Source organism: Carcharodon carcharias, chromosome 19 (genome assembly GCF_017639515.1).
Source record: "Carcharodon carcharias isolate sCarCar2 chromosome 19, sCarCar2.pri, whole genome shotgun sequence".
NCBI classification, from domain to species: domain Eukaryota; kingdom Metazoa; phylum Chordata; class Chondrichthyes; order Lamniformes; family Lamnidae; genus Carcharodon; species Carcharodon carcharias.
In genome coordinates, this window is record NC_054485.1 from 39,486,842 (window position 1) to 39,511,901 (window position 25,060).

The 25,060-nt window shown below is 43.1% G+C and overlaps 1 protein-coding gene across 1 annotated transcript in view; it reads right to left on the reverse strand.

The window, feature by feature from the left end:
- Nucleotides 1-18,385, reverse strand: part of LOC121291992 (transmembrane protein 35B-like) — a 55,627-nt gene extending 37,242 nt beyond the window's left edge. The window contains exons 1-2 of the mRNA XM_041213708.1: nt 18,243-18,385; nt 3,624-3,804 (exon numbers count right to left, since the gene is read on the reverse strand). Of these exons, the coding sequence (XP_041069642.1) occupies nt 3,624-3,804; nt 18,243-18,350 (289 nt within the window). The 5' untranslated portion in view covers nt 18,351-18,385. The remainder of the gene's footprint in view (nt 1-3,623; nt 3,805-18,242) is intronic.
- Between the last annotated feature and the right edge of the window lie 6,675 nt (nt 18,386-25,060).

Genomic DNA, 25,060 nt, shown 5'->3' on the forward strand with positions numbered 1-25,060 from the left:
GCAAAGGCTATGGGCCCTGACAATAATAGGGCAATAATACTGAAGACTTGTGCTCCAGAACTTGTGCCCCTAGCCAAGCTGTTCCACTGCAGCTACAACACTGGCATCTACCCAGCTATATGGAAAATTGCCTGGGTATGTCCTGTACACAAAAGGCAGGACAAATCCAACCCGGTCAATTAATGCCCTATCAGTCTACTCTCCATCATCAGTGAAGTAATGGAAGGGGTCATCAACAGTGCTATCAAGCGGCACTTGCTTAGCAAAAACCTGCTCACTGATGCCCAGTTTGGGTTCCGTCAGGGCCACTCAGCTCCTGACCTCATTACAGCCTTGGTTCAAACATGGACAAAAGAGCTGAAATCCCCAGAGTGACTGCCTTTGACATCAAGGCAGCATTTGACCGAGGGTGGCATCAAGGAGCCCTAGCAAAACTTGAGTCAATGGGAATCAGGGACAAAACTCTCCGCTGGTTGGAGTCATACCTAGCACAAAGGAAGATGGTTGTAGTTGTTGGAGGTCAGTCATCTCCGACCCAGGACATCACTGCAGGAATTCCTCAGGGTAGTGTCCTCGGCCCAGCCATCTTCAGCTGCTTCATCAATGACCTTCCTTCCATCATAAGGTCAGAAGTAGGGATGTTCGCTGATGATTACATAATGTTCAGCACCATTCGCGACTCCTCAGATACTGAAGGAGTCCATGTCCAAATGCAGCAAGACCTGGACAATATCCAGGCTTGGGCTGACAAGTGGTAAGTAACATTTGCGCCACACAAGTGTCAGGCAATGACCATCCCCAACAAGAGAGAATCCGACCATCACCCCTTGATGTTCAATAGCATTACCATCGCTGAATCCCCCACTATCAACATCCCAGGGATTACCATTGGCCAGAAACTGAACTGGCCTAGCCATATAAATACTGTAGCTACAAGAGCAGGTCAGAGGCTAGGAATCGTGTGACGAGTAACTCACTTCCTGACTCCCCAAAGCCTTTCCACCATCTACAAGGCACAAGTCAGGAGTGTGATGGAATACTTCCCACTTGCCTGGATGAGGGCAGCTCCCACAACACTGAAGAAGCTGGACACCATCTAGGACAAAGCAGCCCGCTTGATTGGCATCACATCCACAAACATTTGCTCCCTCCACCACCGACGCACAGTGGCAGCAGTGTGTATCATCTGCAGGAATTCACCAAGGCTCCTTAGACAGACAGCACCTTCCAAACCCATGACCACTTCCATCTAGAAGGACAAGGGCAGCAGACACATGGGAATACCACCACCTGGAGGCTCCCCTCCACGTAACTCACCATCCTGACTTGGAAATATCTCACCGTTTCGTCACTGTCGCTGGGTCAAAATCCTGGAACTCCCTCCCTAACAGCACTATGGGTGTACCTACACCACATGGACTGAAGCGGTTCAAGAAGGCAGCTCATCACCTTCGCAAGGGTACTAAATGCTGGCCCAGCCAGCGAAGCCCACATCCTGTGAATGCATTTTAAAAAACTGAGTGGCTTGATCGGCCATTTCAGAGGGCAACTAAGAGTCAACCATATTGCTGTGGATCTAGAGTCACATGAAGGCCAGACCAGGTAAGGATGGCAGATTTCCAAAAAGCACTGTGAACCAGATAGGGTTTTATAACAATCGATGATAATTTCATTGTCATTACTCCTGAGGCTAGTTTTATATTCCAGATTATTAACTGAATTTAAATTCCAGCAGCTGCTGTGGTGGGATTTGAACTTGGGTCTCGGGATTACTAGTTCAGTGACATTACCATTTTGCCACCATCTCCCCATCTGGGCTAGGTAATAAGCTTTTCTTTGATTGGGGGAATAATGACTTGCGCTGTTGTCCTCCAGCTTAAACAGAGGTTGTGAGGAATGTCTTGAGGAAGTCAATGAGTTTTAGAGAAAATCAATCTGCCATGAGTGAGAGTTTCAACAGTAGAGCTGACGATAGGGCACAGCAAATGGCCACCAGTGGCAATTGTCAAAAAGTTAAAGAATAATATGTGGATTTCTTCGGTCTAAAAACGTGCATTGCAAGTGAACAGGATTAGATGCTGGACATCATATACAGCGATTTCAAAAAAGTAATTTACTAGATCAGTTCAATGGAAACTGACTTATAACTGATATACTGCTAACATTAGGGGAGATGGGAAGCATTTAAATTCAAGGTTGCAGGCTGTTAAAACCATCAACAGATAATACGAAGTTTTAAATTTTAAACCAAATTGAACTAATACAGAGATAAAAACAAAAAACTGCGGATGCTGGAAATCCAAAATAAAAACAGAATTACCTGGAAAAACTCAGCAGGTCTGGCAGCATCGGCGGAGAAGAAAAGAGTTGACGTTTCGAGTCCTCATGACCCTTCAACAGAACTGGGTGAATCAAGGAGAGGGGTGAAATATAAGCTGGTTTAATGTGGGGGGGGGGGGGGGGGTGGCGTTGGGTGGGGGGAAAGAAGTGGAGGGGGGTGGTGTGGTTGTAGCAGTGAAGATGTCACTGCTTGCTTGTCCCTACAACCACACCACCCCCCTCCACTTCTCTCCCCCCACCCAACTCCCCCCACCCCCCACCCCCAACCACCCCCCCAACCTTAAACCAGCTTATATTTCACCCCTCTCCTTGGATTCACCCAGTTCTGTTGAAGGGTCATGAGGACTGGAAACGTCAACTCTTTTCTTCTCTGCCGATGCTGCCAGACCTGCTGAGTTTTTCCAGGTAATTCTGTTTTTGTTTTGAACTAATACAATATGGGTGGCACAGGAGGCTAGCTCACTAATATACTGTTCTCCCACGTCTGGAATCGAAGTTTAATTCCATTTTAGACTGCTGGAATGAAAGATTCCTCCCTTTGCTAGTTGTGACTATCTTACAGGAATGAGATTCACCTGAGCTCCATTTGCCCAGTGCACAAACTGTTCACTGTGCCGCATCTACAGATGGCAATGATGAGGAAATAAATCATACTGATACAATCTGTGGCTTTGCACCCTTGCAAGTGGGTAGTCTTAGGTTTTTTTTTTGCTAAATATGAGCAGCCAAAGTGGCCTTCAGAAGATGAATACAGATGAGGAAGGACGATCGGCCCATCTTAACTCATCCATCCAAAATGAAAAACCTACAGTTCCAATTTTGAGGTTTTCTCCATCGCTGCTCTTTGTGGATCTAATTCAATTGTCATATGCACATTGTGAAGAAATTCTTCCTGACATCAGTCCTAAATTTGCTAATTGTCAATTAGAACTTTGCCCTCCTCCCAGTTTTACCTTGAAGTAATGTTCCTGGTTTATCTTTTTTGTTCCAGGTTTACCTTTTCTATACCATTTAATATCTATCTACAAGGTCCCCCTCATTCACCTTTGCTTGAGGATAAAGAGCCTCATTTCTCCATTCTACCCTCATAGTTCACTCCTTTAGATTCTGTGAGCATTGTGCCGAAATCTAACCTGCCTCCAGGACTTGAGAGTTTCTCTTTGTCAGGAAAATGGGGGAAATCAGAGAGCTATTAATTGATCGGTGTGCTCACATCACACTCCATTGCAATCACAGTTGGGTCTGCCTGAAGTGTATTTTACAGGAATTTTATCATTTCTTACCCATCATAATGATTGAAAGGATAATATTACTGATTTCCTGCAGGATCTTAGTCCCAAACGCCAGCAGCAAACCTCCAATCAATTCGATCCAGCCCACCATAAGTAGATATTGCATGGGGTCTAACTTGATACCCATGTCGTTTAATGGGAACACATCAGCAAACTTCTCAAACTCATCTACCTGTTGGAGAAACACAGAAAGGGAAAGGCAATCAAAAACATTTTACAGCAAAAAACAAAGAACCTTCGGAGGAGGCTAAATAAGTAAATAAGCTTGCCTGTTTCCTTCGATCATCTGGCGCACCTCCTGAAATTACCCCTCAATCCCATCTGTCTAGAAACGCATACAATTGTCCTTTTAACCCATTTATACTGTTTTTTTAATTGGCCTCAACGAGTATTTTTTTTCTGTAATTACTATATTACGTTTTAGATAAAATATAAGCTGATACTGCAGTGCAGCAATGAGGGGGTGCTGCCCTGTCAGAGACGCAATCTTTTGGATAAGATGTCAAACAGAGGCCCAATCATCCCTCTCACGTGGATGTAAAAGATCACATGACATTATTTCGAAGAGCAGGGGAGCTTTGCTCAGTGTCCTGACCACAATTTATCCCTCATTCAACATCTGAAAAACAGATGATCTGGTCATTTTCACATTGCTGTTTGCAGGAGTTTGCTGTGCACAAATTGGCTGCAACATTTCCTACATTACAACACTTGAAAAGTACTTAATTGTCTGTAAAGCACTTTGAGACGACCCAAGGTCATGAAAGGCATCGGATTAATACAAGTCCTTCTTTCTTTCTACAAGTAAGTTTTATAAGACAAGGCACCACCTCATTCTCTCAATTTCAATTGTGCCCCCTGGAAACTTGGATATAGTGGTCAATTTGCCTGGATCAACTTTTCCTAATCCTCCAAATGAGGCGTGACTAATTTTATTTACTCTTTGCTTTAAACGCATTCTTGTGAATTATCAACGTAAACATGAAGGAGATTAAAAGAAAGAGTTATTACTTGACCATTGGTGCCCACCTCCTTATAGCCAGCTGAAGAGCACCATGCTCGTTGCTGGTAGCTGCCTCCCCACCCTCTCTCTCACTTACAGCATGTGGTCCTATAAGATGGGGGAGAACTAGATGCCCATCAAGGCGAAGGCTCTTAGTGCTGGGGAATGGACTTCTTTCCCATTTTATGTAAGCTGTGACATCTGGACCAGATATAATGCAGCCAGCAGTAGGCACTCTTCCTCAACCTAAGAGCACTCCCACTACACAAATGTGGTATTACCACTTTGCACAACAGCCATCCATTCGAATCTTTCAAGTAAATTTCCAAAGTGGTGTTAGCTGGTGCTAGTTTGGTGCAGGTTTGTACAATGTGTCCACTCCCATTTAGAACTGCGCTGCTAATGACCAGGCTTTGTTCATCCAGAGTCATTACAGCCAGTTTCCCCTCAGGTTGGACTAGATCCAGGCAGACTGCAGAGATCAAAGTGCAATACGCAAATACTCTGCACCATCCAGACACTGGTGACTGAGGCAGGCAACAAAGCTAAACGTCACAATCTTTCATTTGTTAGTTTTCCAAGAATTTCAGCCATATTTTTAAACACTGAGAAACTTGCACTGAAGAGAGACAGAACAGGGACTGATGTCCTATTACTAAAAAGGTTTCTTTTTTTTTCCCTGCCTATAGAATATTAAGGGAAGGATTTCCTCTGTTCGCTATTTTTAGTCAAATCTTAAAAGCACACGTAAAGGTTTGGTTCATAGTAGCTAACAGAGAAGATCTTACCCCCTCCTACACACCCACCCACTCCATTCCTGACAAAGAGTTTCTTCTGGCAGTAAGGAATCTCAGCTTTAGCTCGCTGCTCAAGGTTACGCTCTCCAGCTCCAGGCTATCTGCCAGTGTCACTAGGCCTTAAGTCACTCCAGTAATGCTGCTGATCGCCTTCTGAATTCCTCCTTTCTTATTGCCTGGCAGAACTCCCACGTTAGCCGTCAAGCTAATGAGGGGAACCACTGGCGTTAATTCATGTACCATTATATCATACATCATATTAGCCAGCTGACACTATTTACTACAAAGATTTCAATTTTTAAAAAAATCTCCTTTTATTCTCTGTCCTTAACCTCTCCTCTCCCGGCACTGGCTTAGAATTCCACAACTTGCAGCTAGCCCATCAGCACCTTATCCAGGTGGCCATTTTCCATGCAAAGACCTGGTTTATTACGGGCCATAAGTTGTATTTGTTATTTCTAGTGCCCCAGTTAACACAGAGTCCAAATTCCTGCGTCTTGCTGTATCTGAAATGGTTACCCACTGGTGCACACAAGCATATGACATAAATACGTCAATCAGTGTGCGAAAAGTAGCACACAGAGGAACGTCAACTCAAAGTACCTATTAAATTGACAATAGTGAGGGTGAACACAGCTACATGTGTCCAGCATAGGTTGCCAAAGAGAAACTAAGGGCCAATATTGCAATCCACGTTGCAAGGAATTGAGAAGCCTCCATGTTGAGTGCAGGTCACATCCTGCGGGATAAACTGTTCTATAACATGAAGAGAGCATATTGAAATAAATGCAATCTGCTCCCAGTACCTGACCTCATTATGGAAGGGGACAGATTAAAGGATGTAACCTAGCAGCCCACTGGGAAATGTTGGAGCATTTAAAGATGCAGTGGCCACATGAGAAGACGTTTTGAAATAGTGTTTCTCCTCTTCAATTTTCTAATATATTTTAATAGTTATCAGCCTTTTCAAAATATATAATGTCAAGGCATGAGAAGGAGACTGTAGGTGAGTGATGGCGCAATGCTGACTCCAACTCTAGGTGGAGATGTAGCAGACATGGTTCTAAAGACAGGACTGCAGAGGGCATCTCATACAAGGTGGCAGTTCACCATGTCCAACAGAAGGTGGCAGGCTAGCTGGATGCTAGATGGGGGATGGAAGAGGAAGGGGGTGATAGATAAGGACCTGACAAACTGAGATTACCCAACAATACCATGTAGTAAATTGATGATGCAAGGTTCCATGCTGCAAAATGTTGTCTTCCAACACATCCCACATGTACTACTTGCCCATATCCAACTCCTGCATAACCTTTCACTGCATCTTATGCATACTGAAGGGCCTCAACATTAAATTCCTCTAAACAGATGGAAGGAGGGAGGGTTTAAACCCTAGAAAATGGTAAATACATCCTCAACTTGCCATGTATGTGCCCATTGCTATTTTTACAGGTAGATGAAAGGGGAGTGGGTCCTCCAAGTCCAGTAGGCTTTAAAGCACTTTTATAAGCCAGGACAAGGAGTGTTCCCTCCCATCCCCCAAGAAAAGCTTTGACACTGCCCGGCAATCCTAGGCACTTTCTAGCCCCTACCGCGATCATAGTAATCACCTCTACTCTGATCTGCAGCCTGTTCCACAATCACATCAGACCCCCCAATTCACCACCCCTCCCCATTCTGCAGCCTGCCCTATGGTCCCCAGTTGCGAATTTCTGCTGCTGATACTCCTCCACAGCAGCCAGACTGCCTATCGATTTGGCCGGCAGCCGACCAGGAAACAGAGGCAACATAATAATAACGAGGTCCTGTTACTACATTTAGCGGGAACTTCGCATCCCCAGCCTTGCCAAGACTCCACCCTCCCCCCCACCACCGCCCACCCCCCACCCCCCACCCTTGCTGCTTTCACACTCCCCGCACCTTCCCCACGAATATTGGGGCCCATATTTCAGCAGGGCACACATTCAAGCTGAATCTTATAATGGAAAGCTTTGCCATGCTCATGTCTTCCAAGAACTTTACGCATCAAACCGTTGTGCACAAACATGGTCAACTACTAGGCTGAGCACTGGGCAGCCATCAACAACCTCACATTTTGTGAAATGCAGTGCAGTTGTGTCATGTTGTTCAGTGTGAAGACAGACCGATGTGAGCAGCACACTGACAGATAATTGCAGAGTTTGCTGTAATAAGGCACAGCTAAGAGCAGGGCCACCCCTATGTTGCAATTTGCCTGCAGGCAAGCTTGCTCCAAGTGACAACAGCCTCTTGCAACTGGCATCCTGCTGAGCTACACGAGGTGGAGTCAGTACTCTCAGTCATTAACTAGCAGATGAGCCAAGGCCTGCATGCATGTTTGGGGCCTGCTGATACTTCCACAATCCTTTTAAATCTTGTACCATAAAAAAAACACTTAAAGTAAGCAAATTTAGCACAAGGAGTAAAACCTGCCTAAAATCAGCCGCCTAAAATCTGTTTCGAAAGGTTTAAGAATTTAACGTCAAAAATCTGAATTAAACCTACAACAGCAGCAACGATCCACTAAAAAAACTTTTGGAAAAAATAAAAAGCACAAAGCTTTTGCCACTTTAAAAAGAGTTCCTGTGTGCATAAAGCTTCTGTTGATCCCAGTCCAAACAAAGGGGAAAAAAGCAAAGCTGGCACCTACATTGTGTTATAATGTTATGTGCTCTTCTAAATAAGTCTGAAAGCTGAGGCCTTAACGAGACTTATTCATGACTTGTGCCAAATTCTCAGTGCCACAGGCCACTCTGACACATGATGAATTAACACCTGCACTGTTGCACTACTGAGGGCACAGGGGCCACAGGTTTCGATTCCCCCCTCACTAACTGTAGCGCTTCAACAGTTGCTCTGACTGAATTTGGGTAATCTCACCACAGATTAAATCTGGCCAGAATGCCTTAGCAAGCAGGGCACCTCAATGAAGCCATTTTGTGGTGAAAAATCATCACAGACATTTTAACAAACAATATACTGAGTGCAGTAATTAATTCACGGGAATCATTTGCATCAAAGAAGTTCCTTCTCCCACTCCAACTAAGCTATAAGTAATGCCCTCAGGTCTCCTTGGTGCAGGGCCAACCAACTCTGTCAACCTGTCTGCAATGAAGTTCAAATAGCAAAGTGCTAATCAATAGTTATATCTCAGTTAAATGAATGGCTGCCAAAAGCTCTATCAGCAATCTTAGCCTTAGAACTGCTGACAAACAAATCTATGAACAAATTCTGAACCCTCCAATGTACGATTTACACTTTCACTAGTCATTAACCGAGATTCAAGCCCTAAATTATGCATAAGAATATTAGTGGATCAACGCTTAGCACATCCATATGAAACATTTGCCTTCCTTTGAATGAAATTTCTTCCTTTATTAAATCAAGGTAAATATTTGGACACTAATAATGGTCAATATAATTTCAAGGCCTTTTAATAAACAACTGTCAGCACAGAGGCCTCTTTCATCATTCTTGGAATCATCCACATTTACTCCCACATATGCAGGGACCATAGCTCATGAATAATTAGTTTGTTCGATCATAATCTCACAACTCCTTTAATAGCACAACCAGGGTTTATTTCAAAATTAGCTGCCCGAGTTTGGATTAAGACTTGGTGAGGTAAACCAAATTTTTAATTAAAAGGGAGGCTTCACGCTACAAGTAGCTTTAATAGATGAAACATTCACCCAATATCTCGCTTTTTTTCTCTCTCTTTAAATTTCATTTGAACAAAAGCTTTAGCAGCAATTAACGCAATGAAGAAAGCATCACATTGCAACCTTATGTCACCAGGCAATACCACTTAATGCTGTTGAAACAACATTTGTTCACTTTCAGCAGAGTGTGAGATATAATCATTAACATGCACAAAAACATGAACTCTCCTTCTGTTTAATCATTTGTCAAATTCACTTTTCTAGAGGTCTCCAAATTAAAAGGCTTCCCTGCTCACTCAAGCTTATTCTCTTCCTCTTTCCAGCAATAGAAAAACACACAACTGAAGATGTAAAGACAATACAATGCACACCACATACAGCTCATGGAAAATATAAGAATTAGTGCAATTAACTTGTTCAGTTACAGCACTGACAACAGATACAAATCTCTGCCAGTAAACCAATGTAGATTGCAACCATTCACTATGTTCTAGCAAACCTGGTTGTATGCCTAATGGACTCCCTGCTCAAGAGGTAGATGGTGAGCCCAGGGAAGGATTGAGGACAAAGAGCAAATAGACAGCACAAGATAAGAAGACACTGCCGACCGTATGGAAAGCAGCAAACAGCAGCCACTTAGTACTGGAAAACAAAGGTGGACAAGTGAAGGAACTGAAAACAAACTGCACCAGATGGACTAAAATTTATTTCTGGAGGTACACCGCAGTGAACATCTATTGAACATTAGGAAACCTATAAGGAATCAATATATCGCACAAGTTTTACTTATTTTCTTTCTTGCTGAATTCAGAAACACTAATCCGGTTTTAGGTTTACATTAAGGGAAATTAATAAAACCAAGTATTACAAGTGCACAATGAAGGCCAGATCAGAGGTTATTTTGATCAAGCACATTTTAGATTATTAATGTTTGCAGGAAACGTGTTAGCAGGTCTCAGCAGAAATGGAGACGGCGACACACACGTATTTTATAAATGAAAGGCTAATAGTAAAATCTTTCGAGCCAGATGTCGGTAAACATGGTGAGGATCAAACAGCCTGAATCTAAATCCCGTGGTTTAGTGTCACGTTGAGGGTACACACAGAAATCTTGAACATGTGAAATTGAGTTACACTAACTTTGATAGTTAAACCTGCTGGCAAATATCTCAATTTAACTGCCAGGATACATCTCAGCTGAAGTGCATAGGAAGCATGAGAAGGAGTATAAGTGGCCCAGGGCTGCTCACCAGCTGAGCAGAGTCTGCTGAGAGCAAGTGCCTGAAAGTGAAATTGCAATTTGTATGAGCCCGCATTTCAGAAAAAAAACTTGAAAATCCATGGCAGATGAGAGAGTTGCTACAAAAGCTTATGAATAAAAGCAGATAAGGCATAATGATCCTTAAAAATATATTTAAAAAAAAACAGTGTGGCTTTTACTTTAAGGAATGTGGAATTTATTGAATAGGAATCAACTCGTTGGCGCTGTACATCAAATAGAAAATGTATCTGAATGTACTGACTGTGATGTTAATTCTATAAAATGTGTCATCCAATGAGAAATTCTCCATTAGACATTTCTAATGTCGAAGTTTGGAGGTAAAGACACCTTAAAGGGAGCAGTGATACAAGATAAGGAAACTTAAGAACAGAAAGTACAAGAATTGATCCATTCGACGGCGCAAAGTCCATAAGCATCGAAAACTCAAAATTATTAAGTATTTCAAATTCAAAATAAGTGCCAACTTCCCTGTCAGCCTCTGGGAATAGACATTCATCAACCCAAAGCACCAAATAATGATGCAGTGTGTTCACAAAGGCCATTATGTCAGACAATAGCTCAAGTCAAGCAGTTCTCACATAGCCAGTTATAAAACCCTAATTTAGATTGTAGCGTGGTGCAGTTCAGATTCCCAGGTGGTATGTTACGAACCTGACCTGCCCTAGTTGCACCTCCAGTTTAAGATTTCACGTTACCACTAGTCTTCCCTTTGGAGACTGATGGGCCACATGCAGATTCACTTTTCAGCAGATATCTGGAATGTCCAGAAATCTGGTAAGGTAAAAAGATAACCATCCTTTTTGCTGTTACAGATCAATGGCACTGCTACAATCATATTGCATGTCATGCACCAGCAATATGAAAAAGAACTGCTTTAAATATTCAGATTGCCCAAAAATAGAGAGCCGTGTCCATGACTCCTTCCTCAACAGATGCCCAAACCCTCCTGACCGATGGGGCAGAAATTGGCCAGGTTGGATTTGTCCTGCTTTTTGTAAACAGGACACATCTGGGCAATTTGCCACATTGCCACCTAAGTGCCAGTGTTGTGATTGTACTGAAACAGCTTGACTGGGGTGCAGCAAGCTCTAGAGCACAAGTCTTCAGCATTATTGCCTAGATGTTGTCAGGGCCCATGGCCTTTGCAGTATCCAGTGCCTTCAGCTGTTTCTTGACATCACATGGAATGAATTGAATTGCCTGAAGACTGGCATCTATGATGCTGGGGACCTCTGGAGGAGGCCAAGATAGATCATCCACTCAGCACTTCTGGCTAAAGATTGATGCAAATACTTCAGCCTCATCTTTTACACTGATGTGCTGGGCTCCCCCATCATTGAGGATGGGGGTATTTGTGAAGCCTCCTCTTCCAGTCAGTTGTTTAATTGTCCATCACCATTCACAACTGGATGTGGCAGGACTGCAGAGCTTATATCTGATCCACTGGTTGTGGAGTTGCTTAGCTCTGTTTATCACTTGCTGCTTATGCTGTTTGACACACAAGTAGTCCTGTGTTGTAGCTTCAGCAGGTCGACACCTTATTTTTAGGTATGCCTGGTGTTGCTCCTGGCATGCCCTCCTGCACTCTTCATTGAATCAGGGTTGATCACCTGGCTTGGTGGGAATGGTAGTGTGGGGATTGTGTCCGAGTACAATTCTGCTCCTGCTGATTGCTCACAGTGCCTCACGGTTTCCCAGTCTTGAGTTGCTAAATCTCTTTGAAATCTATCCCATTTAGAACGGTGGTAGTGCCACACAACATGATGCAGGGTATCCTCAACCTGAAGACGGGACTTCGTCTCCACAAGGACTGAGTTGTGGTCACTCCTACCAATACTATCATGGACAGATGCATCAGGTTGGTGAGGATGAGGTCAAGTATGTTTTTACCTCTTGGTTCCCTCACCAGCTGCCAGACTGGGTCTGCGGCAGGTATGGTCCTTTAGGACTTAGCCAGCTCAATCAGTAGTGATGCTACCGAGCTTCTCATGGTGATAGGCACCTAGAGTACATTCTGCGCCCTTGCCACCTTCAGTGCTTCTTCCAATTGGTATTCAACTTGGAGGATCACTGATTCATCAGCTGAGGGGCCACGGTAGGTGGTAATCAGTTGGAGGTTTCCTTGCCCATGTTTGACCTGATGCCATGATACTTCATGGGGTCCAGGGTCAAAGTTGAAAACTCCCAGGGCAACTCCCTCCCGACTATATACCACTGTGCCGCCACCTCTGGTAGGTCTGTCCTTCCGGTGGGGCAGGACATATGCAGGATAGTGATGCTACTGTCTGGGACATTGATATACATATTTGCCCTTTCAATGAAAAAATATCAAAAACAGATGGAGCCACTTCTTTAACACAGCAAGGCATTACATATCTGTTCAGCCCACAACTGGGAGCAAGGGATTAGTGCCCAGATTTCTGCTTTTAGCTCTGCCCTTGGCAAAAGCTCGAATTTTGTAGGTAGATAGCCCAACTTTCAGTACTGGAGGATTTAATCACATCAGTTAATGGGAAAGATCCTGACACAGACCCAAGTGTATTTCTCCACTTGGTTTTCTCAGCCACAAATAAACCCCATTTTGCTCAAGGTCCACTTTTATTTCCCATATAAAAATCACAGGTATAATTTAAGCAGCAGCTCCATACTGAATTTATCAAATTGCCTTCCATTGGGGAAGAACATACTATTTTTATGGAAAGCAGTGAACAGAACAAAGTGAGTCAGGAATTTACACATACTCTTAAAACACAAACGTGGGTGACACAGTGACAAAGGATTTTGCAGGATAATGAATCCACCCAACTTTTCCTTTTCTGATTTTATTGCAGCTTTGTTGCAAACTGGAAAATCTTAAATTCCATTCTATTTTTGACTGAAGCCATCTTGGTTGCCAAATTCATAACAATAACAGGAACGCAGCTGTAGGAGGGAAGTGTGTCTTTTAAAAGAAATTATATCGGTGTTTGCAAGAGGAGAAATGCTTACATGCAGGCTCAGTTCCTGACGTTTCACTGCCCCTGTCAGCATTGTTTCAGTGACAGTTTTACAGCAGAACAAATGTTGTCTTGTTTCTGCGACAGAAGTGCAGGAAGGGCTGATGTGTTGTTCTCTCCAATTTTTCACATTTTCTTGTGAAAGAGTTTTGCACATCATCTGCCCTAGGATCTCTGTCAGAATGTCAGGTGGGATGTTATCGTTGACAGTAGTGCCTTTGCCCTATGTAGGGGCTCATATCTGTCCAAGTTTCCTATTTCTGATCAGTGTCCAATGGCTCTTGCTGAGTTTGTGGATGTCCAGTGAAAACAAGACTGAGATTGGGTGTGGTCTGCTCCACAACCAAGTGGCCACTGGCATTCATTTTAGTGCCACACATGATAAACAGGCACAGAGGTACAAAAGGATTACTCTCATAATGGAGCCAACATATTCAGGTACAAAGGATAAATCTTAAATCTGCTTTGTGCCAGCTCTCTGACAAGGACTCACTGTTCCAAGCGTGCACATTATCATACTGAGGGCATGGTAAACTGCCCTTCCAATAAGTTAAGTTGCAAGTTCAGATCTGGACATCCAATGTAGCATGGATTGTTCTCCAATGCATCTGACAACTTCGATCTTATGAACACCACAAAGAAAGCCCTATCTCAAGCCCAAGGTTTTAGTCCATGACCAGAACATGCCAGCAGTGGATAAGTTCATTTATCTCAGCAACAGACTCTTGACTTGTCTATATTGACGATGAAACACACCCAAGAATCACCAGAGCAAGTGTATCCTTCAGCAGACATTGAACAATGTCTAGGGATGAAGAGGAGTAATTCTGCCTACCAAACTGAAAGTCTGTAGAGCAATAATCCTGCCCACTCTGCTCTATGCATGCAAGACTTTGACAGTGTGACAACATCATGCTAAGAAGCTCAACTACTTTCACTTGAGAGCTGCCTTTGGAAGCTCCTGAAGATCAGAAGACAGGACAAAATACCTGACACTGAGGTGCTCACCCAAGCTGGCATACCAAGCATCCACACCATATTGAGACAGTCACAACTGAGTAGGGCTGGTCATGTAGCCAGAATATCTGATACTCACTTACCAAAACAAATCTTATATGGAGAGCTTGAGTCTGAGGTGTGCTCTCATGACAGCCAGAGGAAGCACTACGAGGACACACTGAAGACTGATATGGACTACAAATCTTGGAAGAAACTTGTCCAGGCGCAACCAAATAAAAACAATGCAGCCTCATTCGAAAGCATATCAGAGGCAGAGAGAAAATGCAAGGAGAGGAAATACTGAGCCAGCAACTTATCCAAAACTCCATTGTTTGCAGCATCCAGTCCATTTTGCAGCCGAACCTACTGGGCATACTTGACAATCACTACATGCTCACCAGAACCCTACCAAACATCCCAGATGATGAACATGGTCATCTCCACCTTGAAGGATGAACAAGGATAATGGGTCACTGTGCTTGCACTGCACAATGGAAATCCAGATATTAAAGATAGTTACCAAAGGCCTCAGCTATCCTAATTAACCTCTTGTAGCAAGTTTTCAGCTATCTTCATTCTACATTCTGGACCTTTCTTCTGTGGCTTCCTTTAGTTTCCCTATCTCAGGTCATGCCTTCTCTATCCTCATTCGTCCATGAGATTCACCCCTTGTTCTTTGACTGCATTCACACTAAGTCGCTGATCACCCAACATCTTTTCATGTCACCCACAGCACTGCCCCCTCATGCCCCGTGCTAGCTGATGTGATAAACCCTTCCCTTTTCTCATCTGTCCTTTCAAAACGGCCATCATCATCCCACCCCAACATAAAAACCATTCTTAAACCCTGTCCTTGCAAACTACCAACCTACCTCCAACATCCGAGATTATTTCAAGAGGACTAGAATATAAAAGCAGAATGTACTGCTGAGGCTTTATAAGGCTCTGGTCAGACCACATTTAGAATATTGTGAGCAATTTTGGGCCCCGTATCTCAGGAAGGATGTGCTGGCCCTGGAGAGGGTCCAGAGGAGGTTCACAAGAACGATCCCAGGAATGAAAGGCTTAACAAATGAGGAACGTTTGAGGACTCTGGGTCTATACTCAATGGAGTTTAGAAGGATGAGGGGGGATCTGATTGAAACTTACAGAATACTGAAAGGCCTGGATAGAGTGGACGTGGGGAAGATGTTTCCATTAGTAGGAGAGACTAGGACCCGAGGGCACAGCCTCAGATTAAAGGGAAGACCTTTTAGAACAGAGATGAGGAGAAACCTCTTTAGCCAGAGAATGGTGAATCTATGGAATTCATTGCCACAGAAGGCTGTGGAGGCCAGATCATTGGTATTTAAGACCGAGATAGATAGGTTCTTGATTGGTAAGGGGATCAAAGATTACTGGGAGAAGGCGGGAGAATGGGGTTGAGAAACTTATCAGCCATGATTGAATAGCGGAGCAGACTCGATGGGCCAAATGGCCTAAGTTCTGCTCCTATATCTTATGGTCTTACGTTTATCCCTTTCCTCGGAAGTTCTTGAATGGGATGTTGCCACCCAACTGGATCTCTCGGGTGAGGATTGTGTCCCTGCCACAGCACTGAAATGGCCCTAATGAAAGTCATAAGCGACATCCTCTGCAACTGTGATCCATTATTCTTCATTACCTTCTCCACATAACCCAGATGAGTGCATTGTCCCCCTTTGCTTCCACTCTGACCTATGTTATTGTAGCAACAGCTGCTCCAGCATTGCCTTTTATTCCCACTTCCACACTGTTACTTTCAGTATTTTTCATATATCTGCTCTTGGACACCTCTTAACATCCAGAGACAGGTGGTCAGCTTCCACATGCACACTAACTACACCCAGTCTTACAATTGTACTCTCTCTCTCTCAATCTTGCCACTATTCCTGTGCTGCCAGACATCGAATCTTGGATAAACTCCAATTCCCTCCAGTTGAACATTGGGAGGAGCAAAAACTCCACGCTAGCAGCCATGATCCCATCAGCCTCCAGCCAGACGTTTGCAATCTTGGCATCCTAGCTGACCCCAAGCTGAGTTTCCAATTCCATATCTTCTCCGTTACAAAGACTCCCTACTTCCATCTCCCTAATATTGCCCACTTTCACCCTCTGCCTCAGCCACTGAACTCTCAACCCTATAACTTCCATATTCAACTGTTCCAATGATCTCCGGGTCGGCCTCCCATTCTTCACCCTCCATAAACTTCAGCTCATCTAAAACACTGCTGCCTGTGATAGAACCCACACCAAGTCCTGATCAGCCATCACACCTCCACCCTGCAGCATTTTGAGCAGCTCCCATCCCTTCACCACCACCTCCACCCCGCCCACCCCACCCAACTGATGTCCATGTCTTTAATCATCTTGGCGCACACTCTGGAATTCCCTCCCTTTTCCCTCACCGCCTCCCTCTTCTCTTTCAACTTAGACATAGTAGCTTCCCTGTCTAGAGGCACGAGGCAAATCACTCCATTCTCTCCTGTCCACAGCCAATATCCCCGCATCATTCCAGCGTCTATTGACCAGCTGAAGATCTTGAGTGACAGTCTGACGCCAGTTCATCCTGGGCCACCCTCTTCTTCTACATCCATGACCTGATGGGCAGGTCACAATGACAGAATTTGGCCAGCTGAACTGTCATTTGCTGATGACGGATGAAACTGGAGGCTGTTCTGAGCGTTTTCTTACTTCAGTGTTGAGTCTAAAGTCCCATGAGTGTATACCTAGAATCCTTCTGAGACATCTGGTATCAAATCAGCCAGTTTCTTTTCTTGGGCAGTTTTGCAGATTCCTTGTTTCACAAAGTGTATGGAGAGTGAAGAGCACATTTACACTATAGAAACCAAGCTTTGTTTTCATGGAAAGCTTTTTACTGTTCCAAATCTTTTTTAGTTGGTTGAAAGTAGATTATGCTTTAACTATTCTCGCACTGAGCTATTTGCTTATGGCTTCCTCTCTTTTAAGGCCTTCCTTAAAACTCATTTGGTCGCCCCTCCTAATCTCACCATTTTTGCCTTGCTATTGCTTTATGTCAGATTGCTCCTCTGTTTATCTCCCTTGAAGAGGAGAGACACAAGTGTAAGTTGTTGTTGGAAATGCTCTCCACTCCTCAGTGATCACTTTGTTCACTTCCCCTTAACCACAAATGCATTTCCTTTTATTTTAATATAACCTTTCCCTTGCGAGGTTCACTATTTTAAAAAAAACTTTAAAAATGTGAATGCAACTTCTCAGTGATGCTGGTTAGAGGTTCGTTCACATTTACCCACGTCTTCCAGTGCTTTTTAATTGCTTTTCAGTTCTTTAATATAAAAAGTTTTTTTTTCAAAAAAAGCCTTGTTTTATCCAGGTTAAATTGAATCTATTTGCGTTCAGAATGAGCTCACTTCCCAAGTTTGAGTCAGTTTGTAAACAAAATGTGAAACTCGGTGCAAACTGTGAACTGAAATAAACAGCAAACTCTGTTTAACCGGAGATAGCAAACTGCAACACATCTGAAAACATGAGTTACAGCGAAAGCAAAATCCACCTCGTTTACACAACAGGAATGTTGCACATTCAGAATGATCGGGACATTTATTTTGAAGTGTGGCACAAGACTGCACCTCCAGTCCTTTTTATTCCTCGATCCTGCTTTGCAGCAGCTCCTGATTTACATATATATATATATTAACATTACACCTCGACCTCCCAAAAACCAGCAGCTCTTCACCCACATCCACCCACCCGCCCTATTTAGCGCCAAAACATGCGTGTAAAGCAGCAACAAGGAGCTCTGCAGCCTCCGGGACGCCTCCTCTCCTCCAGCGCTGCTCCTGCTCATACCCACCGCCTCTGCATACAGCTTGGGGGAGATCCGATCCGTCAACTTCATGCCTCCCATCAGCATAAAGAATAGCCCCAGAAGACCTCGCACAGCCACAACCACAAGCGCCATGATCGCCGGTTCACCCGTTGAAACTAGCAACAGGACGCAAGAGTTCTTAAAGGGACACACACACACACACACACACACACACACTCTCTCTCTCTCTCTCTCTCTACCAAACATTAGCTCAGCCCAGTCCATGGCATCTGCTCGGTCCTTTGTCAACATACCTCATTGCCAGTCCACTTTGAAGTTTATTATATTCGTTTCCTTTTGTTGTTTAAAATGTGACTTACTTTTGAATGCCATATTTTTTTTAAACTAAGCATTGCTCCCTGTTCAAATGTGATTTTAACGTGTTATACTTTTCCAATAAGCTTGCTCCTCTGTTATCATCGTTGTGGTTCTTAGCTTAGATTGTCCATGGTCAGGATTTACAGATATTGCTGGAGACAAGGCTGTTAATAGAATGTTTAATAAACAGCAAAGTTTACCAGATAGATACAGTGCAGGCTTGGGACAAGGCTCTACTTGATATCTCTTGCAGCATGCACTTGTCACATGATCTTACACCACTGATGATGTAGATTATTTATTTACATATTCAACATTGACCCTTTATACTACATCTCCCCCAAGCCTCTGACTATTAAATACATTATTTACATTATCCTATATCTCCTCCAAAGGCTCTGCCTTCATCCCTGGTTCACAGGGATAAGATTTGTGGTGGTTTCACCAATCTCCCCGACCTTGTTCTCAGCTCCCCAGGAGGTTACATAGGGTTCAAGTTCTCCATGTTCTGTCTTGAACTCTGTAGAGTAAATGTAAATCATCAGAGACTATTGGCTCTCTAATCAGGGTGTCTTCTTGATCAGATTGGGTAGTCAGCCTATTCCATTGATGGTCTTCTTATAGATACAAGTGCACTCCTGTTTCTCCTTATTATTCCATTTTCAATCTCTACAAGATAAGATTGCAAATTTTGATTTTTCCAAAATTTATTGAAAAGCTTGAAAAGGAACACATTTGTGATTCTGGTCACGAGTCCAAGCTGATTTTCCTGGCTGGAGTCCTGGTAAATCATGCTTTCTATGGCATTGATTATAATTTCTGGTTTGATGTGCATGATACCCATCCTCCTTCTCCCTTACTCTTTCTGTATCTGCTACCTTGAGGCATGGCATTAGCATGTGGGGAAGAAGAGGAAGCTGATTCCTTACTCGTCTTCCCATCAGAAGTTCTGACAGAGCCAAACCATTCTGAAGTGGTGTGGAATGGTAGTTGAACAATGCCAAATTGATTTTGTCTTTTATCAATAAAGCTTCTACCGTTCTTACTCTTCTTTCAGACCCTCCATTAGCTTGTGGGTATTTGGGTGAACTAGTCATGTGGACAAGGCTGTGAACTGCTTAAACCAATTGTTTTCAAACTGAGCTATTGACTGAAATGACTAAGTCTGGAATGCTATGTGTGGCAAAAATTTCTTTTAGTATTTTAATGACTGCTTCTAAGGTTGGACCATGAAGACGTTTAACCTCAACCCATCTGGAATAATAGTTAACAACTATGAGGACTCTTGGTATGACCAACCTCATCATAAACCAGTAGGTCATCCACTTCACTGAGATGTCTTTGTTGCTCCAAGCATTGTTTCAGGATGAGATTATTTGGAACAAATTCTGGTCATCTAATTTTGGCACATTCTTCATCTGCTTTTTGCCTTTCAAATTTTATTTAGCCTCTATGTTGTTGCTGACAGAAATTTTGTAATTAATGAAGCATACGACTCTACATCTCTAACAAAATTTATGTCCTCCTGTTCAAGCTTTTCAACAGCAATGCGTAATAACGCTCTGCTGTTATTTGTTGTTTTTCTTGAACATATTTGCTTGTGAATCTCATGAGTCTTAGTTGAAACCTCTGGACTTGGTGGCATCTTTGCATTTACTAAGGTAACCAGTGGCTTGTGATCTGTCTCAATGGTAAAGTTGAGGCCTAAGAAGTAGTCAGCAAACTTTTCATTGGCCCATTTTTTGCGATTACACTGTATCTTTACCCCATTTCAGTCAATGATCGAGATGCATAATACACTGATCTATCTGTTCCATCTTTCTGAATTTGAAAGAGTACTGGTCCTAGTCCAGTCACCAATGCATCCGCAGCAACTATTGTGGGCGGTTCCGGGTAATAGCATGCCAGTTTGGTGAAATAAGCATCGTTTTGTCTTTTGGAACAGATTTGTTGATGTTCTGCCCTACATCATCCTTGGTCTAGCCTAAACAACTGTCATAGTGGTTCATTTACATGTGCCAGATTAGGTAGGAACTTCCCCTAATTCATTGACCATCCCCATAAATCACTGAAGCTCCGTTAAATTGTAAGATGGTGGAAAATCTTTGATTGCCTTGGTCTTTTCGGGATCAGCCCTGATGCCTGATGTGTGAACCATGTGTCTCAGAAATTTGATGGTGGGCTGTGAGAAATCACATTTATTATTGAGAGTTAGTCCTGTTTTTCCAAGCATTGTAACACTGCCCTTACTCATGCCTCATGCTTCATTGTGGCGGACCTGTGGATCAGGATGTCATCCATGTGGCATCTCTTCTTTCAAAAATGCCTGCCATAATTCTTTAAAAAATCTCTGGTGCCAGTGTAATTCCAAAGGGTAACCAATTGAAGCAATATCTCCAAAACGTTGTGATGAATGTAGTCGGTTGTTTGGATTCTTGTCCAAAGGTAGTTACTAAAAACCACTGTTTGCATCCAATTTTGCAAAAATTGTGCTTTTTCACTAGCTTTGCCAGACTCTCATCCATTGGTTGGATCTCCCTTTCCACTGTCTTGTTTAACTGCATAAGGTCAACACAGATTCAAATTGAGTCATTTGGTTTCAGTGCTGGAACCATACCTGAACACCAACTTGCAGGTTTGGTTACGAGTGAGATGCAGCATTCACTCAATTTTTTGTTTCACCTTCTGTAAAAGTGTGTGCGGAACCTTTCTTTGGAATCGGGTCAGAGGTGGGGGGAAGGCAGTGGGCTACACACCCATCATATTTTATGTGCCCCCCTCTCGCCCCGCTGAAAGCACACCCAGCAGGTGACCCTAAAATCCAGTCCAAGATAACTATGGACAGAATTTTAATCCCCTATGTCTGAGGAAGGGAATACAATCAGTGACAAGGATATGGAGTTTTTGAGAGTGTTGAAGTTGATGGATTGCATCTTCCAAACCTTTAAATGGAGAGAATTAAGCTCATCCAAGACCGATGTTAGACAAGCAGTCTAACAACATGGGACAGTGGAGGAGTTGAGAAAGGTATGGAGAGGTAGAGCTGAGTGTCTCAGCTGACATGTCTTCTGAGAATGTAGTCAAAGGACACTAGTGTATGATAAAGAGAAGGCTTTAAAGGATAGATCCTCAGAGATGCAGGGAAGGGAAGAGAATTCATAGCTTGAGATGTTCAGCCACCACTGGAACTGAGCAAGGGCAGTCCGCTCAGCTGGAAAATGGAGGAAAGGCATTAGAGAAGGATGCTATGGTCAAGACCTGCAGAGAGGACAAAGTGAGTGAAGAGGGAAAATGCACCAGGGTCACAGAGGGTGGCATTTGTGACTTTGATTTGGGCTGTTTCATTGCCGAAGCAGTGGCATAACCTGATAACCAATCTTGGAGTTACAGGAAAGGAACAGACATGGATTCAAGGACTTAGGAGAGGTTAGGGAGGTTAGAGATGGGATAGTAGTTTGCAAGGAAAGAGATCTAGAGTGGCGATGACTGTGGTTTTGAAATGTGGCAGAACCTACCTATGAAGGAGGCATCATTTACAATATTAGCTTATATGTGAACCAGGAAAGAAAGTTGGGTGGTCGGCAGTTTAGTGTAGATAAGGTTCAAAGAGGCAGAAGTGGGTCGCATTGACAAGGTGGGCTCAGAGATGGCATGAAGGAAGATAGGAGCGAAACCAGATAAAGGTGTAACATCAGAGCTAGAGCAGGAGGAAGTTCAGGGGATTTTGGCTCATTGGGTGATGGGACTAAGGGAAATGACGGACACAATTGAACAAATGGTCTCAATTTTTGTGACAAAGATGCCTATGGGCTTCGTGCACTTGTTATTGAAGGAGAGGATGCAGGAAGCTGGGGAAAAGGGGATACCAACCTGAGATACCAACTTGACCTACCTGACCTACCTATTTTAATATTTCAAGTTGTCGTCAATCTTTGGTCTTATGGACAAGTGAGATCAAAAGGGGACTGAGATTAGAGAGAAACTGAAAAGAGATGCAGGATCAGGATTAGAGCTAGCATTTGAGAGTGATTTTATTTAAATTGTGGTTTATTAAACAGTTTTGTTACTGTCTTTCACACACCTGAATACTGGTAGAGAAGATACAGTAATTCATCATTTTATCATGTTCACATCATATACAATTATATGATGATGCTAAAATTATAATATATAATATTAAAAGTGCAAACACTTAAATATGTTCATCTAAAATTCCCCTGTGCTACTCCAGCAATCATTAAACGTTTATTGCAAATGATATTAAAAAAGATTGATTTAATCTTAAAATAGCAGAGAGGGGTTTCATTTTGAACAAATGAAATAATCGCATGAAGTATTTCCTGCCGTAATGTCAGAGCCAACATTTTTTGTGACAACGTGTTATGATTTCAAATGAAATGCATCATCATTTGACAGAAATTGCGTATTGCTCACCGACCACACCCCCATTAAATTTAAAAAAGGCTGCCCCATAACACGGCCTTAACAAGCTCAGTGTGGGACTTGTGCCCTTGAGAGTCCTGCCCTTGAGAGCTACTAGCCAATCTGATTGGCTAGCAGCTCTCGCAGCAGCAGCAGTGTCAGAAATCAGTGGTGGGCACTGCCAGGACTGCAAGCAGGCCCACAAAGAAAACAACATGGACACTGGACTAAGGAGGAGGGTGGGAGTTAGGGTTTTGGAGGCCCTTGTGGAGAGGGGTACAATCTCAAGGTGGGTGGGTGTCCCTGATGTGCACAGGTCACCTCCCTCAAAGGAGATACCCCCTCCTTCCTTCCTGCTTTTTCTCCAGAGTTGGTGATAAAGCAGCCTGCCCATTCTTGTCCACCTTCCACTGTCAACCGCATTATGGCGCCAGAGGTGGAATTAGGCCCTTAATTGCCATTTAATTGGGCAGATAAAGGCCTCAATAAGCATAAGGGTGGGCGGTCACCTTACCCACCCACTGTAGAATGTGGTATGGGTCGGGGATGGGTGGGAAGGCGGTGAGCTAGCCACACGTTATATTTAATGTGCCCCTGCCACACCCTTCAACACCAAAAACATTTTTAACGGTGGGGTAGGGTGTGGTGGGTGGGTTGTAAAATTCAACCCAATATTTTCAGAACGTCTCCAGAACGTTGTGGCAAAAAAGGGACGAGAGAGATGACAAAGTTACACAGTGTTACATGAACATTCAAGGCAGAGATAATTTTGGTACAAACTAAACATACTCCTATAAAGGAGGAAAGATGGATCTTTCAAGCTAGAGCTCCCTTGATTGCCAAGGAAATAATGGTTAAAAGAAAACTGATAATGGAGGTTTATGGCAAATTCCCAATACAAAATATAGTCAAAAACCAGTACAGAAAATGTAGGAGGAAGCTGAAAAAGGATAAGAAGGGCAAAGGGGGAAAATGAGAAGAGATTAGCAGATAGCATAAAAGGAAACCTCAAAAGCTTTTTATTGGGACAACTGTTTTTCTTGTTATATATAAATGACCTGAGCTTCGGTATAGAGACTATAATTTCAAAGTTTGTGGATGATAAAACTTAGCAATGTGGTAAATAGTGAGCAGGATAGTGACAGTCTTCAGCAGGCCACAGACTGGTCAAATGGACACATGGCAGATGTAATTTAATGCAAAAATATGTGGAGTGATGTACTTAGGGAGAAACAACATGGAGAGTGTTGGGTTTTGAAATGCAACAGCACTACATGTCCTATCTGGATTTCTGTAATCAAGAGGCCTCTGCCATGAGGGAGCTCACTGGAGGTTGTCATTTTAACATCATTTCAATAAAGACTTTCACTGAGATGCCACTGATGTCTTTGAACTTGAAACATGATATCAGGAGTGGATTTAAAATAGAGTTTTTGGACCCTGGAAATTCTACAGAGAAACCACAGCTCAGAAAAGCAAACAAAAATGTTCAAATATGCTAAAAAGCTGCTGAAAAAGGACATGGAAAAGTGAACACAAACCAAAGACAGCAAGTAAGATATTGGGGAGTGAACATGGCTGTAAACTTCCCCTCCCCAGCTCCTGTCAAAATGAAAGGCAACATGTGGTAGAGCTGGATGTTTTTTCACTTGCAATGGCAAAACTATGAGCTGGAAACAGATTTACTTAACAAGCCAGAGCTGATAAGAATAGCCACACATCTAAAACTGCTGGAGGGGGACTGCTACAAATTTTATTCCACCCAGAATCTATCCAACGGCCAAAGATTTTGAATACCTTGAACACACATTTTGAATCCTATGTGAACATTACTTATGAACGCTATGTATTCAACACTAGAGCACAGGATGAAAAAGAAACCAAAGATTAGTACGTGACTGCAGTAACACAGTTTGCAGAATTTGGATTGTGAATTTGGACAACTAAAAGATTATCAGATTAAAGATCTTCGGCCTACAAGACCCTTCCATGAGAGCAAGCCTGCTGAAAGAGGAGCAACTTACACTCAGGAAAGCGGTAGACATGTGTAGAAATGCAGAAGT